Source organism: Conger conger, chromosome 4 (genome assembly GCF_963514075.1).
Source record: "Conger conger chromosome 4, fConCon1.1, whole genome shotgun sequence".
NCBI classification, from domain to species: Eukaryota; Metazoa; Chordata; class Actinopteri; order Anguilliformes; family Congridae; genus Conger; species Conger conger.
This window is the reverse complement of record NC_083763.1, coordinates 37,070,409-37,091,489: the sequence shown is the minus strand read 5'-3', so window position 1 is coordinate 37,091,489 and position 21,081 is coordinate 37,070,409. Positions and strand designations below refer to the sequence as shown.

General features: G+C 39.7%; 1 protein-coding gene across 5 annotated transcripts in view; it reads right to left on the bottom strand.

Annotated features, from left to right (window-relative positions):
- Positions 1–9,332: 9,332 nt before the first annotated feature.
- The window catches only part of flt3 (fms related receptor tyrosine kinase 3), a 146,635-nt gene continuing 134,886 nt past the window's right edge, over positions 9,333–21,081 (bottom strand). For 3 of the 5 annotated variants that reach the window (XM_061240732.1, XM_061240735.1, XM_061240736.1), the window contains 3 exons: positions 15,690–15,789; positions 10,503–10,608; positions 9,333–10,200 (listed from right to left, as the gene is read on the bottom strand). In XM_061240732.1, coding sequence (XP_061096716.1) covers positions 10,090–10,200; positions 10,503–10,608; positions 15,690–15,789 — 317 coding nt within the window. In that variant the 3' untranslated portion in view covers positions 9,333–10,089. Of the gene's footprint in view, positions 10,201–10,502; positions 10,609–15,689; positions 15,790–21,081 lie in introns of those variants that run through there. The other 2 variants (XM_061240733.1, XM_061240734.1) reach the window with 2 other exon arrangements.

The window sequence follows — 21,081 nt, the reverse complement described above, 5'->3', positions numbered from 1 at the left end:
TAGATTTTTCTTCTGTTCATTCATTTCTTCTGTTCATGCATTTTGTTAATTGATGAAAATAAACTATTAACATTTCTATTTTTGAAAGCATTCTTATTTTACAGCATTTTTTCACACCTGCCCAAAACTTACTGCACGTCTTCGCAGGCAGTTTTTATTTGATGTATTTTGATCAAATCTATCTGAGGCTATGTTATCAAGATAAGATAGTTTGCTAATCTGGCCCTATTGGTTCACTTGTTCAAAAAGTCTCCAGTAGCCACTGAGGGAAGGAAGTAACAGTAACACAAGTGTTTAAATGTTCACTCAGTAATTGTATTGGCAATAGTATACCTGTAGTTATAACCCTGTGGTTTGTGCTGAAATCACAAGCTGAATTTCCAGTAGCCAATGAAAATGTAACTTTGAGGAAGGGGGGTGGGGTTTGGAAGTAAACACAAGAGCCAATGTTTGCGATTGCTAAGCTGAATAAATGTGTAAAATCCCGTACAAATTATAGCACAAAGCAAAATTATCGCAAGCTGTGTGTGCTCCATTTTTGTTTTGGTTTCAAAATATGGTGGAAAAAAATCACACAAAATTATTTGTGCCCTCAAAGACAGTAAAGTGTGCATCTCTGTGTTAGGAAATTGCTTACATTTCCAGATGCCCTTTTGTGTGTCGGCATTTGGAATTTCAAGCATTGCGTTGTCCTGTTTTTCAGGGGTTTTTTTGGGTTTTCACCTACAAAGAAGCACGCTAGCAAGTTCTAATAACAAACCACCAATAAGAATATAACTTATTTTTATGATCACTGATAAAAATGGTGAGTATTTACAATACAGTCCGTAAATATTTGAACAGTGGTACAATTCCTGTTCTTTTGGCTCACAAATTCAACATTGGCTTTGAAATGTAACAATGAATATTAGGTTCAAGTCCGGACAGTCTCTGACAGTTTTTTTTCAGCCTCATAATCGCTTCATTGACTGTCATTGGCAGTCATCTAGTCTTCATGTTGACAAATGCAAAGACAGAATCCAAAGGCAATCAAAAGCTTAGAATCAAGACTTTCATATACCTGCACATGGAAGCGATTGAATAGACCTCACTAAACTGAAACAGCTGAGAAGCCAACTGTCCAATTACTTTTGGTCCTGCAAAATGGAGGGACTACGTACAAAAAGGGATGCATTTTCTATACGGATCACCCAATATGGATGATAACAACCTGAAATGAATAATGAACCAATGACTTTTACCTCATATTCATTGTTTCATTAGAAATCAAATGTGCTGGAGTACAGAGCCAAAAGAATATAAATTGTACCACTGTCCAAATACTTACAGACAGCACTATAGCTGAAACAGGATTTTTATTTTCATTGACTTAATTTGCGCATGTTGGGGGTGCATTGAAAAGCAGTGAGTTTGCAAACTGCTGTTTTTTTTTGTTGTTGTTATTTTCAAGGATTTAGAGCTACAAAATGAACTTAAAATGCCCTTAATTTGTGGAACACTTGCAAATAAACTGCAATATCTGCCTATTTTGGACTGGTTCCTCATCACCGATGTGTTGTCTTGGGAAATACTAATAATACTAATAATATTAATAATTGGCAGGGGCGGGGTGTTTGGGGTGGCAAGTTGCCTTAGAATAGAATATTAATACATTTTGGGTGACCGCTTGATTGTCCCTAACATTAAGTTTTAATAATAACTAGAATATACATTTCATGTGAATCGGCTCTCAAGTGCACTGTAAGGGGGGAGGTTGGAACGATTCCAAGGGTCCTGAGCAAACAGGGGCCCTCAAAGATTTTACCATTTATTTTGGTTGCACATATAATTCTGTCAGAGTTAAATTATTCTTAATTTGAATATGTTATTGGTTAAGTAATACTTTAAAAAGTACTTTTAGAATACTAAAAGAAATGCATTCTGTCAGCCCTCCAGTGTGCCCCCTACAAGTAAGCGCTCAGTGGTTTAGTCCCTCCATGGTCTGTAATGTTGCAATCTGAGCTGACTCATTAAATCAAATTGAAGATTGATTGCCACCAAACTGGCAGTTTTTCAGATTGTGATACAGGTAGCTAGGATAACAGGAAATATATTGTCAAATATTAACTAGCTAGCCATTTTTCAACTTGCTGTTGCTAACATTTGCTAGCTTGTTCATTCATATCACAAATATGTATTCATATTGTGTTAATCATAATCTGCTTGTTCTCTAGCATTTCATATCTATTTTTCTTTCTGTCAATTGATAGCAGCATAACGGGTAGCACACTATCGTAGACTGACTGTGTTCCGAGCAGAACACAGGGAAGCGGCCGCTTCCACCAGAAGTCCGTAGTTTTTCTCCTGAGGAATGTTGTTTATGATTATGGATTCATGTGAATTGAACCAATAATTATAGAGAAAACAACAAATAACTATAGAACTTTCCTTTGTTTGGAAGACTGTGTTACTCACAAACAGCACCTGAAGCACAACTACTACAGTTTTGTACTCTGTTATGCAAGTGAATCTTTATTAAATCGTTATCTGGTTAATCTTAACATTAATTAAAAACTGATACTGTCAATATAAAATGGTTTGTGTCAGTGCGGGAACAATTTTACAAGGAACACTTTTGACTGAGCCGTTTAAGCCTACCCACCTTGTAGTCTCTCTTTAGCAACAGCTTCCCCACCACACTGTCACAGGGGAGCACCATTACCTTGTCACTGTATGCTGAAGTGGATCGCGTATGTGACTTGTACAACATTTTTATGAAACGGAAGGAATTACACACACACAATAACCAAATGATCTGGAAGTAATTACTTATTTATTCATCATGAAAGTTGCACTGTTTTGAAACATTGTGAGGTAGCTTGGTGTTCACCTAGCTGGCTTTGACTGCATGTCTTCTGGCCATCGACAGAATCTAGGCGGAATCTAGAATCTTGTTTCTCTGTTTCAGTTCTCGGCAAATCGATATCAAAGTGATAAGCAGCCTGTTTTTCATCACGCCATGTTTATAATTTTGTTGACAGCATGCAAGAAAAGAAAACACATTATTTAATCATTTTAATGTCTGTTTGTTTTTTCTGAGATTTCTTTCTCTGTAAAGCAGGCGAGCTACCCCAAACATTTGGTGACAATTGTTACCTTGCAATAATTCTCATAATTACTTTAACTTGGTTCATTCTTATATTAATGTGGGGAAACTGTTTTCTTATTAATATCCCTGTTGCTGGCTGCTATACCCATCAAAATAAATCACTTAATTCAACTTATGCTTGCAGAGGAGACAGGTTGTGAGGCAAGGGGCCCAGTGCATTAACCTTCCAGGGGGCCAAAATTTCATACAAAGGGTTTACCCATTTCCGGTTTTGCTCTCTGATTGATTGAGCAGAGAGCTGCCTCATGCACAGATCTCACTTTTCATCAATTCTAGCCTACAGTAGATTATTCTAGTGATCAGAACTGCATACTATCACATTTATTTTATTATTTTGTCAAGGTTAATGCAAGTGCATGGAATTACATTTTTTTCAATAAAAATAACCTTGTTTGAATCTATATACATGCAAAAAATGCAACGCAAATGATATAAAATAGGTACACATTAATATCAGCTAACATTAGCAACTAAACTACTTTAAGGAATTTAATGAATATTTTACTGGCAGAGTATGACTTTCATTTCCCTTCCTCTGACGTTCAGTTTGCCGCTGAATGGCGGGCCAGACACATTCCCACATAACACAGCTATCAACACCTCTTGACTATTGTCCAGCATAAGACTCACCCTCTCATCTGGTTGATGGCTAAATATCTAAATCAGGGAAATGAAAAGCTTGTTAAAATTCTGTGGTTGCAAACCATAAAAAGGAAAATGGAAACTGGTTTTATTTTAATTGTATTATTTTTACAGTGCACATGCATAGCCGTTACAGAACAGTAGGTTAAAGAAAGATGCCGCAGTAGGGGATGAAGGCTATTAGTCATGTGAGCGAGTCATGTTGTGTCTGGAGAAGTTGAAGGGGGGGACAGACGAGTTCAGTTTGGGGATGAGTTGTAAATAGAAGCTTGAGGGTGAAGAGCTACGTTTTTGAGGAATTCTCAAACTGGGGTTATTCGTGAGCCATATTTGGCAGGGAATAAAACTGGGCCAGCTGGCTAGCAAAGCAAGCGCTGTGTTTTCAGTCCCTTATTTAGACATTAACTGTTGGCGCTCGCCATAATATGAAGTCATGAGAATTTAAATGACACAGTGAATGGTAAATCCATATCAGCACATACAGTACAAAAGCTATTTGTGAAATGGCAATGGTCTATATTTTGGTACTTATTTGTTGGTTGTGGCTACATTGAACAGAGGATGGAATTATGGTACAAATAGGCCTATGATAATTATCGTAGCCTACATCTGGCAATGACATCCATTTCACACTGTGTATGTTTTCACACATGTATTTGTCATACCCACTTAGAAAACGCAAGTTAATTTAAAACATACAAAACACTAAATTTCAATGTAAGCTCTGGCCTACAGGTCAAGTATTGCAAGGAAAGACAGATGAAAGTTTTAAGTCCCCAGATTTAAATATTATTGAAAATCTGTGGAGAGATCTCAAATATGGCATACATCCAAGGTAGTGTTGCCACATTTGATTTGTGAAAAACCGGGACATTTGACGTGCGACGCGAGGCGTTAAACCATATGTGCAAATATACTATGTTAACAGTTGTAGGACTCCTTTTTGCCTCTCTTACCCCTATTTGTCCTGATGTAGATGCACTCTGTGGCAGATTTTGTCTTTTGTCTGATTTTGTTCTCTTGTCCTCCTAAATAAATCAGAAGTATTAGGCGATTACCTCTAGGCTAGTAGCTAGCTGAACTTTCCCACGGTGGGGTCATTGAAGTGAATGCACGCGCCAAACTAACAGCCTGTGCAGCAGTTGCTAGGTGATAAGGTAAACTTTCGTATTTCTGCTACCAATGAAAAAGAAGTATATGCATATGGCCAATCGTCGCTGTTTTTTACTCATTTTTACCTGTTTACAGACACGGGATTGGATGTCTAAACGTAAAGAGGAAAAAACAGAATAGCAGTAGAAGAATCCGTGTCCTGGGAAATAATAGTCATTTTCCGGGGCAGTCACTCAAAAAAGAGAACAATCCCGGAAAAACCAGAACGTGTAGCAACCCTAATCCAAGAAGACCAAATAATATTTCTGAGCTAGAGGTGTTCTGCCAGGAAGAATGTTGAAAAATGTAAAAACTCTTAGCTGGCTACGGGAAGCATTTACAAGCTGTTATAGCTGTCCGAGGAGGAGTTACAAAGTACTAACTGAGAGGGTTCCCAATTTTGCACACCACTGTAAGTTTAGTCACAAGACTTTTCCAAATAGAAATGTTTCCCTCCCAAGCACCAAGACTGTTCCATATATACAATTTCCAAAAAATCTATCCTCCATTGATGGTCTGACAGTGATTGTAGGAGTTTCCATCTTAGGCCTATCTTCTTTTTTTTTTTTTTTTTTTTGCAGCTGTGAATATAAAATTAATTTGAGAAGCTTAGATATTAAAGGATAGCTAGGAGGACAAATTTTTTCAAAATTCCCACTCCATATGCAGTAATGTACCCACTACTTGTGGGAAAGGAGCTGTTTGGGTTGGGGACCCTTTTCATTTGAAAACGTTTCTGTGGGGTGAGATGAAGCCGATGCACAAATGTATAATAGGTCAGGGTTTCTTGAGGAGAGATGGATGTTTTTCCAAACCATATTCTAATTGATTCCATTGTCTAAATTAAAGTCTTTCATCCATACAAGATCAATTGGAAGTGGTTTATAGGAAGACCCTCAACATTGTTACATATAACTTACATATACTAAACACTTTGTTTTACCTTTAATGCACAAGAAACTGCACAGTGGATGCATTGTGACCTTCTGTTTCCAGGGTAAACCATGGGCTTTTAGTCCTCACCTAAGTTCTAAATAAAAAAAGAATAGATAGGTATGTCAAGCTTAGTCTTTATGTATGCAAGAAGGCCATCGTCTCCCAATATGTACTGCTCCTTTGGAGGAAAGTGTTTTGGTCTTGTTTTTTTTCCTTGTAGGAGTTTGTAATTATTGAAAATTGGGGTATGAGGATGCCATACTAAGTATATTTTCAGATGTTTTTCTACCTAGCTCCACACAGAGTTCTGATATTATCGGCCCAAAATATACTTTGCGCCATTTAATATTTCAGAAAATGACATCTTTAAGCCTCTAAGGATAGCCTAGTATTTCTTCTGCATAGATACACCCTCAGTACTTCTTTCTCTGTGGATTTTTTTTCCCATCTTTTACTGTTCCAGATAAATGTAGAAATAACAGAATCTGCTTTACCCCAAAAATCAATAGGTGGTAATAGGAATATATTTATACTTTTAAATAATGTTGTTAAAATGTGCACAATTTTATGATACTACAGACACTGGAGTTCAGTCCCACTGCTATAGTGACTGCTATAAAACTCGGAGTGACGCACTACAGCAACCTGACAGCATAGGGCAAGTGAGCGCATAATTCTTTCTATTTCATGTAGCATTCTAGGGGTATATATATATATATACAATATAACAGTGACTTACACATTGAGACTAGCCATGTTATTAGCATTTTGGCTATTGTATTATATGCATTATACTGCTTTTTCTCCAGTATATCATTGACTATTTATGAGCAGTTGTCTCACTCTCGTAACTGCTTGGGGTTTCAATCACAGTCCATGTTGCTATGCAGCCATAGATAACTCCAGGGAGGACCACTTCTACAATCCCCAATGTCCCTGTTAATACCTGTTTCTCTCTTCCCTAACAGCCGACTCAATTTTCCCCTCTCCGTAGTGGCAGCGGGGGTTTGCCCCAATGCTGTAATCTTAACTCTGTTGTCTGGCCACCTGGTAAGACGGAGGAAACATGAGTATCTCACTAGTTACCTAGCTATGGTTGAACGAACTAAGAATAAGTAGTTTTTTAGGCTGCTATATAATATAAAATAGGCACTACTGGACAATTATAGCAAATGTATTTGAAATAGAACTACAATTCCCTGTAATACATCCAATGGTGCTAAATAGGAAAATGGCGCCAAATTGTAGTTCGCTTTGATGGAAAAAATAATAATAATTGTATTAATATTAATATATTAAATATTAATGTTCATGTCATCCATCATAGGAACTGGCTAGAGTGAGCTACTCTAGCCAAATGCTACGCCATAACTATGTATACCAAATGGCTACTCAAATAACAAAAAGAAAAATGTTTTTACAAGCTATGATCTGATATACCAATTTCCTATATTGATATTATTCTCACTGTAATGAATACTCATTATTACATCATATGTACAATTTCTAACATTCATGTGATGACAATTTTATCTATATAAAATATTATTACTATATAGCTACCATCAGGTTTTAAAAGACAAAATTGCCAATATATGAATATACTCTGCACATAACGTACTGCAGTATTTGTATGAAAATTCACAGATCACATTAGTCAGATTATTCACAATTAAATACATTAATACATTACATTAAAGGCATTATCAGACGCTCTTATCCAGAGCGACGTACAATGGAGTGCAAATCAAACCCAGGGACAAGCACATTCAGGACCCTAGAGGAAAGTACAGTTCCGAGTCCAAGCATGATCATATAGCTACAAACTGAACCCTTGAAGAATACATCAACTTATCAATGAGCATACCATGATTGGCAGCTAGAATACCCCGAGTACTATAGTAACTGTACATAAGTGTTATTATAATGTATGGCATAATAATGGTAGTGAGGTTGGGAGGGAGCTAACTGCTTGCTTTTATAAACCAGTTAGCCAGTGAAGTTGCTGTAGCTACAAACATTATGCTCTATAAGCTAATGATGAAGACAGACAAAGTCCAGCCATTTTGGATGGCTAAACTAAATAAATATTTGAACATGAAATAAATAAATTACTTACCTTACTTGCTACATCTGTGATGGAGACAAACGGCTCCAGGCTGCTGCTACCGTTAGAATTGCAGTCCAACACCCACTGTAGACCAACGTCTGGCAGTCGGCGCTCTAGCAAAGGCTCTCTGGGCTTCTGGAAATAGCATATCTATGACCCAGGGGTGTAGAAATGTGCACCCCGTCAGGTTTCTGGCAGCAGCCAATCAACATGGCAAAAATTGAAAGAGAAAACACACCCCTCCAATTGATCCCCCATGTGGGCGCAATCCGATCTCGGTGGCGAGCTAGCTAATGTTAACTGAAAAGAGTATCGCTGCTGTAGCCATCATAAGCAAGTTGTTATCCAGTAACATGACAGACAATATATAAAACAATTGCAGCCTCTTATGTCAATACTGCGACTACACATTCACCTGTCAATACTGTATTGTTCTCACAATAGCCAGTTCAATAAATAAATATCCTACTATTTATTATTATTATTTTACTAAAATTTATTTATATTAAAATAATAAATAATAATAAAGAAAATTAGCTAATAGCTAACTCGGGTATAGCTTAGAAGGTGTGCACTGTCCCAGTCAAATAAACAAACAAAGAAATTAATTATACATTGATAGTTATATACACAAGGCATTGGAACATTGGCTATTATTATTTCAATGAAGCAATTTAGAAGATAATTTAAACAATGTTAACCATCTATACATACAGATTTTTTTTTTAAATGTAAAAAATAGATACTAATTTTCAGAAGAAATACTCTGAACTCTTGGTAGAGTCTGAAACGAGTGACCACACCCTACCACGATTGCTACTGATGCTCCAGCTGCTTTTTAAGTTCTATGTGGGCCCCAACATATCATCCTCAATTGGCTCTGACCGACAGCATTGTAACATACATTGTGAATGATCAGAGAAACCTCAGAATCTCACACCTCAGGGTGCCACCACTGCAAAAAAATAATTTGATAAATCAGATGCAAAAAAGTGATGATGTTTGCCTGACTAATCTATGAGGTCTTTTTTTGGCACGACTGGTCATTTCGTTTGAAATTTTACATTACAAAATGTTGTGTAAATTGCATATCTTTGTATGTAATTTGTAAATGTAAGTTAGGCTACTTTGGGGGGCATTAACAAGGCACTGCTGCAAAAGTCAACTACACATCCTCAGTCAACTTAAATAATGGTTAATAAAATAACAAATAAAATGATAATAATGTTGAGCTGCCAGCATTTCAACGGGAGGCCACATACAGTCACAAGGACAATTATTTTGTTTTTGCTATATACTGAAGACAATTGAGTTTGAGGTCAAAAGATGACATGAGATGACAGATCCGAATCTCAGCTTATATTTATTGGTATTTTTATCTAGATTTGTTAAACAACTTGGAGCATATCACCTTTTGTATCACCAATAGCTCAGACTCAAGTAATAAACTGAATTTAATCCTCACATAGGAATAGATGGAAATGTTTAGACTGATATACTGTAAGTCAATGTTGCAATGCATTTTCTTTCTCTAATTTTGTTGATGCTTAATACATACCATAATAACCCCATACAATGTAGTATGAATCCATTCACAGATTTTCCTTTCCAGTCACTTTAACTACTCAAGAACACCCCTGTGCACTTGAGATATGCTATAAGTATATACATACACCAGCCCTTTCCCTGATGCCACTGGGAGAGGAATTCAGCACGTTTCATTCAAAAACTGCATTGTTTAAAGAAAAAATCAGATAACAACAAGCAATTGTAGATTTATAATTGAATACATAGAACCATTGAATTCCATAGCTATTACGTTTTACTCAAACATACACTGAACAGAAATATTATTGTTATATAGACATAGCATATTTTTATATAGAAGAAGCAAGCAATTTCTGAAGGTGTACATTGTAAATACTTAATACAATTAGGTGGATTGGTTTACATGGGCTTTACAGATTTACCTGAGAGTGTGACCACCTTGAATAAACCTTGAATATTTACTCCAGTTAAATGGTTAAAATGTGCGTGATGTGTTTGTGTGTGTATCTTTTTGACTGAAAGTTTAATCTGAGGCAATGACACTGCGGTATTGCTATGGAGATTGGATCAGTTCCACTGAGGTGCTGGACTCCGGAATTCCTCTTAGGATCTGAGGGATGTTCTTGTAAATTCTGGATGAGCTTCCTGTGATGTTGGAGTACACCTAAAGAAGAAGGGTCCCTGTCAACTGAATGTACTTTTATAGTCTTTTTATATATACTGCTCCACCCTGAACACTGCTCCACACTGAACACTACTCTATACTGACCACTGCTTCATATTGTTACTCTGACCAACCACACTTCTGCTTGACACTGATCACTACAGATTGAACTGTGGTCCACACTGCCATTCTATGCTGAATACTGCTCAATACTAACCACTGTTCCACTTTGCTGTTCTCTACTGCTTCACATTCTTACTCTGGCCACTGCTCCATAGTACAAGGACAGTTCTCTGTCTCACCTTTTCCTCTATGTCCTCCAGCTCAGTCTCCATGAAGGCCACCAGTCTTGAGAATGTTGGCCGGGCATTTGGCTCTAGTGCCCAGCAAAGATGCATTACCTGGTACCTGAAGATAGCAGATCATAAAAATGTTATTACTTTATGTTATTACTTTCACAAACTCATGTATTGCAGTGTAGGGGTTTTACGCTCTATGAAATAGTGATGATGACTATTTGAAACATATACGTCTCAGTGCTCACACGAGGCACCAATTATGTGGGGGATATGCTCCTACACTGTATGTATAGATTTGCAAGGATTGATAATTAAGACGTTTCCTGTAGTGAATTGTGCTTTGCCCTGTTTGGTACTTCGTGTATAATAAACTTTGTTATATCTTCAAAGGTTGTTCGTATGAATATTGCTCCTATGTTGAATGAAGTCAGCCTCTGCTAATTTAAAGAACTCCCAAAATGCCTTCACCTTCTTCGCTGATTCATTCACATTAGTTTGGTATCAACTGAATGTATTGTATTTTGATTTAGGTAAGATTCATTATGAATGCGTAATTCTAATAATAATGAATTAAATTATTCATTGAAATTACCAATTTATAGTTATTATAAAATATTTTATGAGACTGATATTTGTAGAAAAGTGGTATAACCATCTATCTCACCTAATTGGCGCCATACGTGAGGATTATTAAGGAGGAAACATCTTAATTATCAATCCTCGCAACTCTACACATATCGTGTAGGAGCATATCCCCCACATAATTGGTGCCTTGTGTGAGGACTGAAACCTATACATTTCAAATAGCCTCACTATTTCGTAGAGCGTAAACCCCCTAAATAATTGGTGTGAGGAATACGTAAATTTGTCTCAAATGATGCTCTTGTGATATCTGAACTGCAATTCTAGCTTGCCCTGCTTTCCCTAAATAGCCGTGGAGTGCCCTTGCAACACTTTTGAAAGCCTGCATGCCAGCTTTCTCAATACACTGCCCCTTCGTGTAGCATTGTGGTATTGCACTGTGGTCTGTTAATTTGCCTTTACCTTCTGGAATAATACATATTATTGATAATAGTATTATTAACCGTACCATATTAATAATTAATAAAAATTCTCACAATAATATTCTTTATTAATCGCATTTTACTTTTAAATCAGAATTTAAAAGCAATTGTAATTTTTACCCCTTTTTCACATTTCAGTACTTAAGATACTGTCATCATCAGTTCTAATTTGTGGTCTGAAGAATTTGAACATATGCTGTATGTTCTGTAAGTGTGCTGTTGTTTCATTGCATTCCTGCTAGTGTAAGGGAAGTCCTTATGTGGTTCTGTAGCTACCTTGTACTATAGCTAGAGAGAATCTGTATGTTGGATAGTGATTGATAGTGTATAAATCCTATTGTCACTGCACTAATAGGTCTAAGGCCTTGTGCAATAGTTAACTTGAACCCATATCTTATCTTTCGCAACCTTCCTTTCTTTCTTAGCCCAAGGTCTAGAACCTGGTTATATAGAGTTTCTGAATCAGATGAACCTCACTGATTGTAAGAAAGAAGCTTCCTCGTTTATCAATGAGAAGGGTCACTCAGTCACAAGGCCTAATTCTCTCATGTCTTGTCTTGAATTTCTCCCGACAGATTTGCCTTTTTTCAGCATGTAGCTACAGGCATAGATTCATTGTATATAATGAAAAACAATGTCACAGTAACTGCTGGGTGTTTTATTATTTTAAGAGAATAAAGTAGCTGTATGTATATCAATAAGACATCATACTGCAACAAAATGTCAATACATTTTGAAATTGAATCAATTGCCCCCCCCCCTCCCCAAAGTAAAGTTATCGTTTAGATTAATCCACTAATCGATAAAAATAATCGACAGATTAATCAATAACAAAATAATCGTCAGTTGCAACTCTACCAGGTATATGAAGATGAAGATCAAGCCGTCAAGTCCCTGTTTGTGCACAACCTGCACCCCTGCATCCGTACCCATGTGTCCCTGTTTTCAAGAGGCCAACACTCGGCCCGTGAACTAAGAAATAAGGCCCAAGCGATCTGGGACACGTTGAGGATTGTGCCAAAGTATGAGGGGCTAGAAACATCTCCACAAGGTGTTCCACACAATAATATATATATAATATCCATTAGTTCAATATTTCAAATTTCAATATTCCAAATCAAAGCATTAGTACATTTTATCAAGTCTGTGTTATTCTTTTACAGGAAGCAAAGAAAAGGAATTTTAATCTGTTCAAAAAAATGGCAGTGTCAACATTTCTTCAAACTGTATAAACTGAAGAAATGTCTCAATATTTAACTTCACTGTAAATTACTGAACTAATAACCATTGTTTTTTTCTGCATTGCACTGAGTCAACCAAGTTCTGGCACCTAGAAACAGGTATTTCAGCCCAGGATGAACAAACTACATTCCACAGTTCCTGTGAATTTTTGGGTTTTGCTTCAGAAACTGCATTTTTAATGTCACCCCACAAGTTTTCAATGGGGTTGAGGTTGGGGGATTGAGCTGGCCACTGGTAATCCTTTTTGTCTGGGACCAAGATGTTGCTCGCTTACTCATGTGTTTGGGGTCATTGTCTTGTTGAAAGATCCATTTCAAGAGCATTTCTTCTTCGGCATATGGCAACATAATCTCTTCAAGTATTTTGATGAATTCAAACTGATCCATGATCCCGGGTATACGAACCCAACACCGTAGTATGAAAAACATCCCCATACCATGATTTTTGCACCACCATGCTTCACTGTCTTCAGAGTGTATTGTGGCTTGAATTCAGTACCAGGGGGTCGTCGACAGTATGTCAGAAAATAACAATTTTACTCTCACTAGTCCACAGAATGTTAACCCATTTCTCTTTGGGCCAATCAATGTGTTCCTTGGCAGATTTTAACCGATTCTGCACATGCCCTTTTTTGAACAATGGTGCTTTACAGGCTTGCTGATAGCTTAGCGTTGATCAAACGTCTTCTGACTGTAACAGCACTTACAGGTAATTGTAGATCATCTTTGATCTTTCTGGAGCTGATGAATGGCTGAATCTTTGCCATTCTGACTATTCTTTGATCCATTTTAACAGTAGTTGCTCATTTTCTTCCACGTGTTTCAGGTTTTTGTTGGCATTTTAAAGCATTTGAGATCATTTTAGCTGAGCATCCTATAATTTGCTGCACTTTATATATTTTCCCCTCTCCAATCAACTTTTTAATCAAATGACGTTGTTCTTCTGAACAATGTCTGGTACGGCCCATTTTACTGAGCAGTTCAAAAGGAAATATATTTTATAACAATGTGTGAAACATTTGCTTCCCTTCTTCCTTAATAAAGGACAATTAATGACATCTGTTTTTTCACAGAATTAATGAATTCTCTAATTGAACTCCACATTGCTATTATATTGAACATGCCAATTTCAATGAATGAGTCAATTACTCAGAACAAGCAGCGTGCATGTCATAACAGTTGGGTCTGTTGTTACACTACTACATCTACAAGTATTTGCCATGCAGAAATATCACTACTACTAACTGGTTCATAAGGTTACTGATGTTGTACTGCTATTTTCTTGAACAGAACTGTACACCTTCATAGCTTCTCCCCACACTGACACTTGTATCCGTACCTCCTGTTACACCTTTTCCAAAACATCATTTACTAACAAAACAACTGACTCTTTCACCAAGGTTTTATGTGTTCTGTTACCATGCCTTTCATTGTTATGTCATGTCTTAGGTCAATTTTGAACCACCTTTGACGGTCACATGAATTGCCTAAATGTTCATCAGCATGTCCCCAGCGACTGGGGACTCAGTAAGACTGACCAAACATCCCAGGTATTGGCTACTGTTTAGTTTAATCTTAATTGTGGTTTGCCTGCTGTGAATGTATGTGTTTTCTGTTTGTAACGTTAGTTCACTGTATTACGTAAGTATGCTGTTAGCTGTGTAGCTTATTTATATGAATTGGTGCGCCGTTGTCACGTATATAACCTGTATTATACACACACCTGTTTTACTCCTTGCCTACCACTGTCAGGACAGCAGAATCCCTCCCCCTATTTCGACGCAGACTCAAAACCCACCTTTTCAAACTCTACCTTAGTCCTCCCTCCTGATTTCCCCCGCCCCTCCTTTCTGATATCCCTATCCGTGTCTAACCCCCCCCCCAAAAAAAAAAAAAAAAATTGCACTTATGATGATGACTATGTTTAGAACAGCATTCCATGTGTATTTTCCTAGTTCTGGATGTGATGCTTTGACTTATGGTAGAACCTATGCACTTGTAAGTCGCTTTGGATTAAAAGCGTCTGCCAAATGACAAAAATGTAAATGTAACTCCTAACCACAGCTAATTCTTCCAAACTCCATGAATAACTACTAATACACACTACAGAAACACACTGTGTCCTCTCTCTTTTTTTTCCAGAGACAAAAAGAGTTACAGAGTTAATAACGCACACAGAAACTGCTGATCTCCTGGGATTTTCAAGCACACTAGTGACTTTGCAACTTTTTTTAAATCCAGTGAGCAGCAGTTCTGCAGACAGAAACGACTTGTTAATGAGAGATGTCAGAGGAGAATGGCCAGACTGGTCAAAGCTGACATGAAGGTGACAGTAACGCAGATGACCACACAATGGAATGCAGAATAGCATCTCTGAACACACAGCACATCATAACTCGATGTGGATAGGCTATAGCAGTACAATTAAGTCTAATAAATACCTAATAATGTGCTCACTGAGTGTATAATTACGATATTCCAACCAATGTTTTTCATCATACATCATACTCTTGCTATTCCAAGTTGATATTTTATCGGCGGTAGCCAGCATATGAATCCCCGTCGGCCAGGGCCTCTCTGTGTGGTGTTTGCGTGGGTTTCCTCTGGGTAATCCAGTTTCCTCCCACAGTCCAAAGACATGCAGGTTCGGGATAAAGAATTCATAATTGATATGAAGGTTCCCATGGCTAACTCTTTCTTCCCCAGCTCTGTGTATGCATGCCTTACCACAGCAATGTGAAAATAACTCACAAGATGAATTCCTAGTAAATCACTTGTGTTATGAAGCAAAATCCTCAGGCGCTTAAATGAGCTATGTACCATAAGTGAATTGGTGTGTTACAGAGCAAAACCATCAGCCGGCTGCTGGAGTTTAAGACACATACACTGGCTCACTGGAATAGTATGGCCGGTCCATCTGAAAGCCATTTTCAATCAGACCATAGAAGTTCTGATCCAGCTTCATCCCTGGATATGGTGTAACACCTTTGGAGGGGGTGGGGAAAGGGGGGGGAGAGAGAGAGAGAGAGAGAGAGAGAGAGAGGGGAAGTCAAACTGTTTAAAAAACTATAGACGTGGGGTATGTTGAGTTTATGAATAAATGTCTCTGTATGTGGGAAAGCAGGGGCGGACTGTCCCCATAAGAAGAAAAAGAAATCTGAACCAAAGTGAACGCTGGAATATGATTCTATCAAACAAGGTGAATTTACATTATAAACTGAATAATAGGAAAAATAAAAAGAACAAGTTTTGTAATGATTGTGGATTACATTCATATTCAGTAGGCCTTCTTTCCAATTCTTGAGTTGAGAATCAATTTATTTTCTCATCCACAAGAATGTGTCCTTTACTATGATGACCATATTATTATTTATTATTATTATTATTATTATTATTATTATTATTATTATTATTATTACTATTATTATTATTATTATTATTATATGGAAAAATAAAATGAGTAATAAATAGTAGGGGTGAGCAACTAGTGCATTATTCGTATCTGTTTCCGTATCCGTTCAACCAATTAAATTATCTGTATCCATAGGCTACTTGTACTTGGAAGTGGGCGTGACATAAACCAGTAGTACTACATTGCGATTTGCATTACATTGAAACCAAGACTTTCACCTGAAGCACAACTACTAGAGTTTTGCACTCATGCAGGTACATCTCCATTAAATCTTTATCAAGTTAACCTTAACATTAATTAAAAAGTCTGTATAAAACGACATGCGTACGTGCGTGAACAATTTTACAAGGAACACAATTTTACAAAGGCCGCCTGGCCTTTCGTATAAGCACCACTATCCACATTCCTATCACACTTGCTCTTTAAACACATACCCACGCTGTCCTAAAACACTATACTCTTAAGCAACACATCTGTCAGTTTGTTACATTAATGAAATAATGCAGATAAAAATCACTGAAATAAAATACCGTAAATCACTGTGTAGAGGTGACTTAACAAATCCAAATCGCCTCTACTTAGGTGAGTCGGAGATCCCAACAAACAGTTCCATACAAAACGGAGTGACGTGGGTATAAAATAAACACATTCCTTTATTGCCTCCAAAACATATTGCAATCAGCATTAGCCATTACTACTGCTGTTGAAAACCTATTTGCTCCCAAAAGACTCCCCATTTCCTGTTCTTATATACTGTATCCTACATATCCAGTCAATTCAAACACAAGGGGGCGATGACAACATAAATAAGTCAAAATAGCATTCAATAGAGAATATACACTTAGAAGCAAATATCAGAAGCAAATATTATCATAATCAAAGCAATCAACATCATTGAGAATTCAAAATTAATATTAGGGAATAAACAAAACTAACATGTTGGCCTAAATGGCTCCGACACTTCTGGCCCCTAATTGTTACTCTGGAACAATTATACTCAATAACACATAATGCAGGCGGCATGGATGGTGCAGTGAGTAGCACTGCCGCCTCACAGCAAGGAGGTCCTGGGTTCGAATCCCAGTCGGCCGGGGCCTCCCTGTGTGGAGTTTGCATGTTCTCCTCGTGTTAGCGTAGGTTTCCTCCGGGTACTCTGGTTTCCTTCCACAGTCCAAAGACATGCAGGTTAGGCTGATTGGAGAGTCTAAATTGCCCGTGGGTATGAGTGTGTGAGTGAATGATGTATGTGTGCCCTGTGATGGACTGGCAACCTGTCCAGGGTGTATGCTCCAAGAGGGCCCACATCACTCTGCTACTAAAAAAGCCTACTCTGGATCCCTCCATCATCCAGAACTACAGCCCGGTATCTCTTCTTCCTTTTCTTTCTAAAACCATAGAACGAGCTGCTTCTACTCAACTTTCTTCTTTCTTTTCTAACAACAACCTGCTAGACCCCCATCAGTCTGGCTTCAGATCGGGCCACTCGACAGAGACCGCACTCCTCTCCGTCAGTGAGTCGCTCCATGCTGCACAAGCAGCCTCCCTCTCCTCTGTCCTCATTCTTCTAGATCTCTCTGCTGCCTTCGACACTGTGGATCACTCCATCCTCCTGTCCGCCCTGTCAGCAACGGGCATCTGTGGCACAGCCCTGGACTGGATTGAGTCCTACCTCTGTGGTCGCTCCTTCCAGGTTGCCTGGGCTGGTACGGTATCGACACCTCGGCCCCTTGCCACAGGAGTTCCCCAGGGCTCAGTCCTAGGCCCGCTTCTTTTTTCTCTTTACACTCGTTCCCTTGGCCCTGTGATCACTGCACATGGGCTATCCTACCACTGCTATGCGGACGATACCCAACTCTTCATCTCATTCGCACCATCTGATACACAGGTTTCTGCCCGTATCTCTGCTTGTCTGAGTGACATCCAGAGCTGGATGGACAACCACCATCTAAAGCTCAACCCAGGTAAGACTGAAATGATATTCATCCCTGCTAATACCTCTCCCCATCTGGATCTCTCCATTTCCCTCGGGCATACCACACTCACGCCATCACCCAGTGCAAGGAACCTCGGCATGGTGATGGACAGCAAACTGTCCCCTTCCGAGAACATTGCGGTGGTGACCCGGTCATGCAGGTTCTTCCTATACAACATACAGAGAATCCGCCCCTTTCTCACCCCCTACTCGACCCAGCTCCTGGTCCAAGCGATGGTTCTGTCCCGCCTGGACTACTGCAATTCCCTCTTGGCTGGCCTACTTTGTGTTTCGGTATTTTTATTTGGCTAGGTAAGCAGTATTTGGATAGTTAAGTTTGGTCACTTTTGCTTTGTTGTTTGTTTTTTTATTTGTTTGTTTAAAAATAATAATAATAATTGATAGGCCCTGGTCCTTATCTTTGTTGTATGGGTAGCAATTGAAATTGTACTTCCCTCTTGGGTCTTTCAGCGCACTTATCCCTGGTTATGGGTATGCACTTTGTTGTACGTCGCTCTGGATAAGAGAGCCTGCCAAATGCCAATAATGTAATGTAATGTAATGTATGCCTGCCTTTCGCATAATGTAATGTAATGTATGCTGGGATTGGCTCCAGCCCCCCTGTGATCCTGTTCAGGATAAGCGGGTTAAGATAATGGATGGATGGATGGATGGAACACAACGTAATAAACGCAATGAGCTAATCTATACATATGAAATAATATATATATTTTTTTTACAGGTCAATTCATTTTCTTAATTCACAGTAATATCACATTATAATGTCCACTTTTCACGCCATGCTTGTGAGCGTGTCCATAGATCCCAACTTTCATTGTTGGCTTGCATCGTTTCGTTCACAGTTTAGTGTGTGTGTGTTCTCTGGCAGAGAAAGAGTCCAGTGTTGACTGTGTGCTCTCCAACAGAGAGAGAATCCAGTGTTGACTCTAAAAGACCCTCACCCTCCCTGTTTGCACATGACCCTCTGTTGGAGCTCAACCCTTTGGTCTTCTCTTTACCTCCTATCCTTGGACACTGAGTAGCAGGGTGTTATTTGTCTGTAGAGGTTCCTGCAGCAGACACATCTTGGTGATTGGTCGCTTGATGATGCTAGTCAGGCAGCGTTTCAATCACTCGTCCAAGTTGCCATGAGTTGAGTTGTGTGGTGCTGTATCATCCGCCACTAGCACTACATCTCCTGAAGCAAAACTTCTCCTCTCCCGGGTCCACTTTTGCCACTACTGCACGAGTGGAAGATACTGGTATTGCTTGTGAGCAATTGTAGGCCATTTAAATAGGCGTGTCAGAGCGACGCTAGCGTATATTAGACTGGCGAAAGTTGTCCTTAGTCAGTAAGTGCATCATTCTGACCAGGTGTTTAGTATCGCTGCGGGTTTTCCTCTAGACGCGGTAACGTTGATTTTTTTAAATTGCTCATTTGAACAGCAAGGGTTAGGGCTTGAGCCAGGTTGTTTGTCTATTACCTGTTAATCACTTCTACTGGTTGCATACCTGTAGAGTGATTGAACATTTGTCTTAAATAACTTAAATAGCTGTGGAATTTATCAGTAGATTATCTTTGATTTGGTATTGCTTGCCTCAGCCTCCCTGGGAAAGCTTAATCTAGGGTACTGGAAAGGAGGCTCCGACCGACGGTCGAACCTCGGATTCAGGAGGAGCAATGTGGCTTCCGTCCTGGCCGTGGAACAGTGGACCAGCTCTTTACCTTGGCAGGGTTGCTGGCGGGGTCATGGGAGTTTGCCCATCCAGTCCACATGTGCTTTGTGGACTTGGAGAAGGCTTTCGACCGTGTCCCCCGGGGAACCCTGTGGGGTGTACTGCGGGAGTATGGGGTACCGGGGCCGTTGTTACGAGCCATCAGGTCCCTGTATAACCAAAGTGAGAGCTGTGTCCGCATTCTCGGCACAAAGTCAAGCACGTTTCCGGTGGGTGTTGGACTCCGCCAAGGTTGCCCCTTGTCACCGGTCCTGTTTGTGGTATTCATGGACAGGATCTCAAGGCGCAGCCGAGGTGAGGAGAGTGTCCGGTTTGGTGACCTCAGAATCGCATCTCTGCTTTTTGCGGATGATGTGGTTCTGCTGGCTTCATCGGACCGTGACCTTCAGCACGCACTGGAGCGGTTTGCAGCTGAGTGTGAAGCGGCCGGGATGAGAGTCAGCACCTCCAAGTCCGAGGCCATGGTTCTCTGCCGGAAAACGGTGGATTGCTCCCTCCGGGTTGGGAACGAGTCTTTGCCCCAAGTGAAGGAGTTCAAGTATCTCGGGGTCTTGTTCACGAGTGAGGGTAGAAGGGAGCGTGAGATCGACAGGCGGATCGGTGCAGCGTCAGCAGTAATGCGGGCGTTGCACCGGACCGTTGTGGTGAAGAAGGAGCTGAGCCGGAAGGCGAAGCTCTCGATTTACTGGTCGATCTACGTCCCAACCCTCATCTATGGTCACGAGCTTTGGGTAGTGACCGAAAGAACGAGATCACGTATACAAGCGGCCGAAATGAGCTTCCTCCGTAGGGTGGCCGGGCTCAGCCTTAGAGATAGGGTGAGGAGCTCGGACATCCGGAGGGAGCTCGGAGTAGAGCCGCTGCTCCTTCGCGTCGAAAGGAGCCAATTGAGGTGGTTCGGGCATCTGATCAGGATGCCTCCCGGGCGCCTCCCTTTGGAGGTTTTCCGGGCTCGTCCAACTGGGCGGAGACCCCGAGGGAGACCCAGAGCCCGCTGGAGAGATTATATATCTCTCCTGGCCAGGGAACGCCTCGGGATCCCCCAGGAGGAGCTAGAATGCGTTGCTGGGGAGAGGGACGCCTGGAATACCCGGCTTTGCCTACTGCCCCCGCGACCCGACTCCGGATAAGCGGGTGATGATGGATGGATGGATGG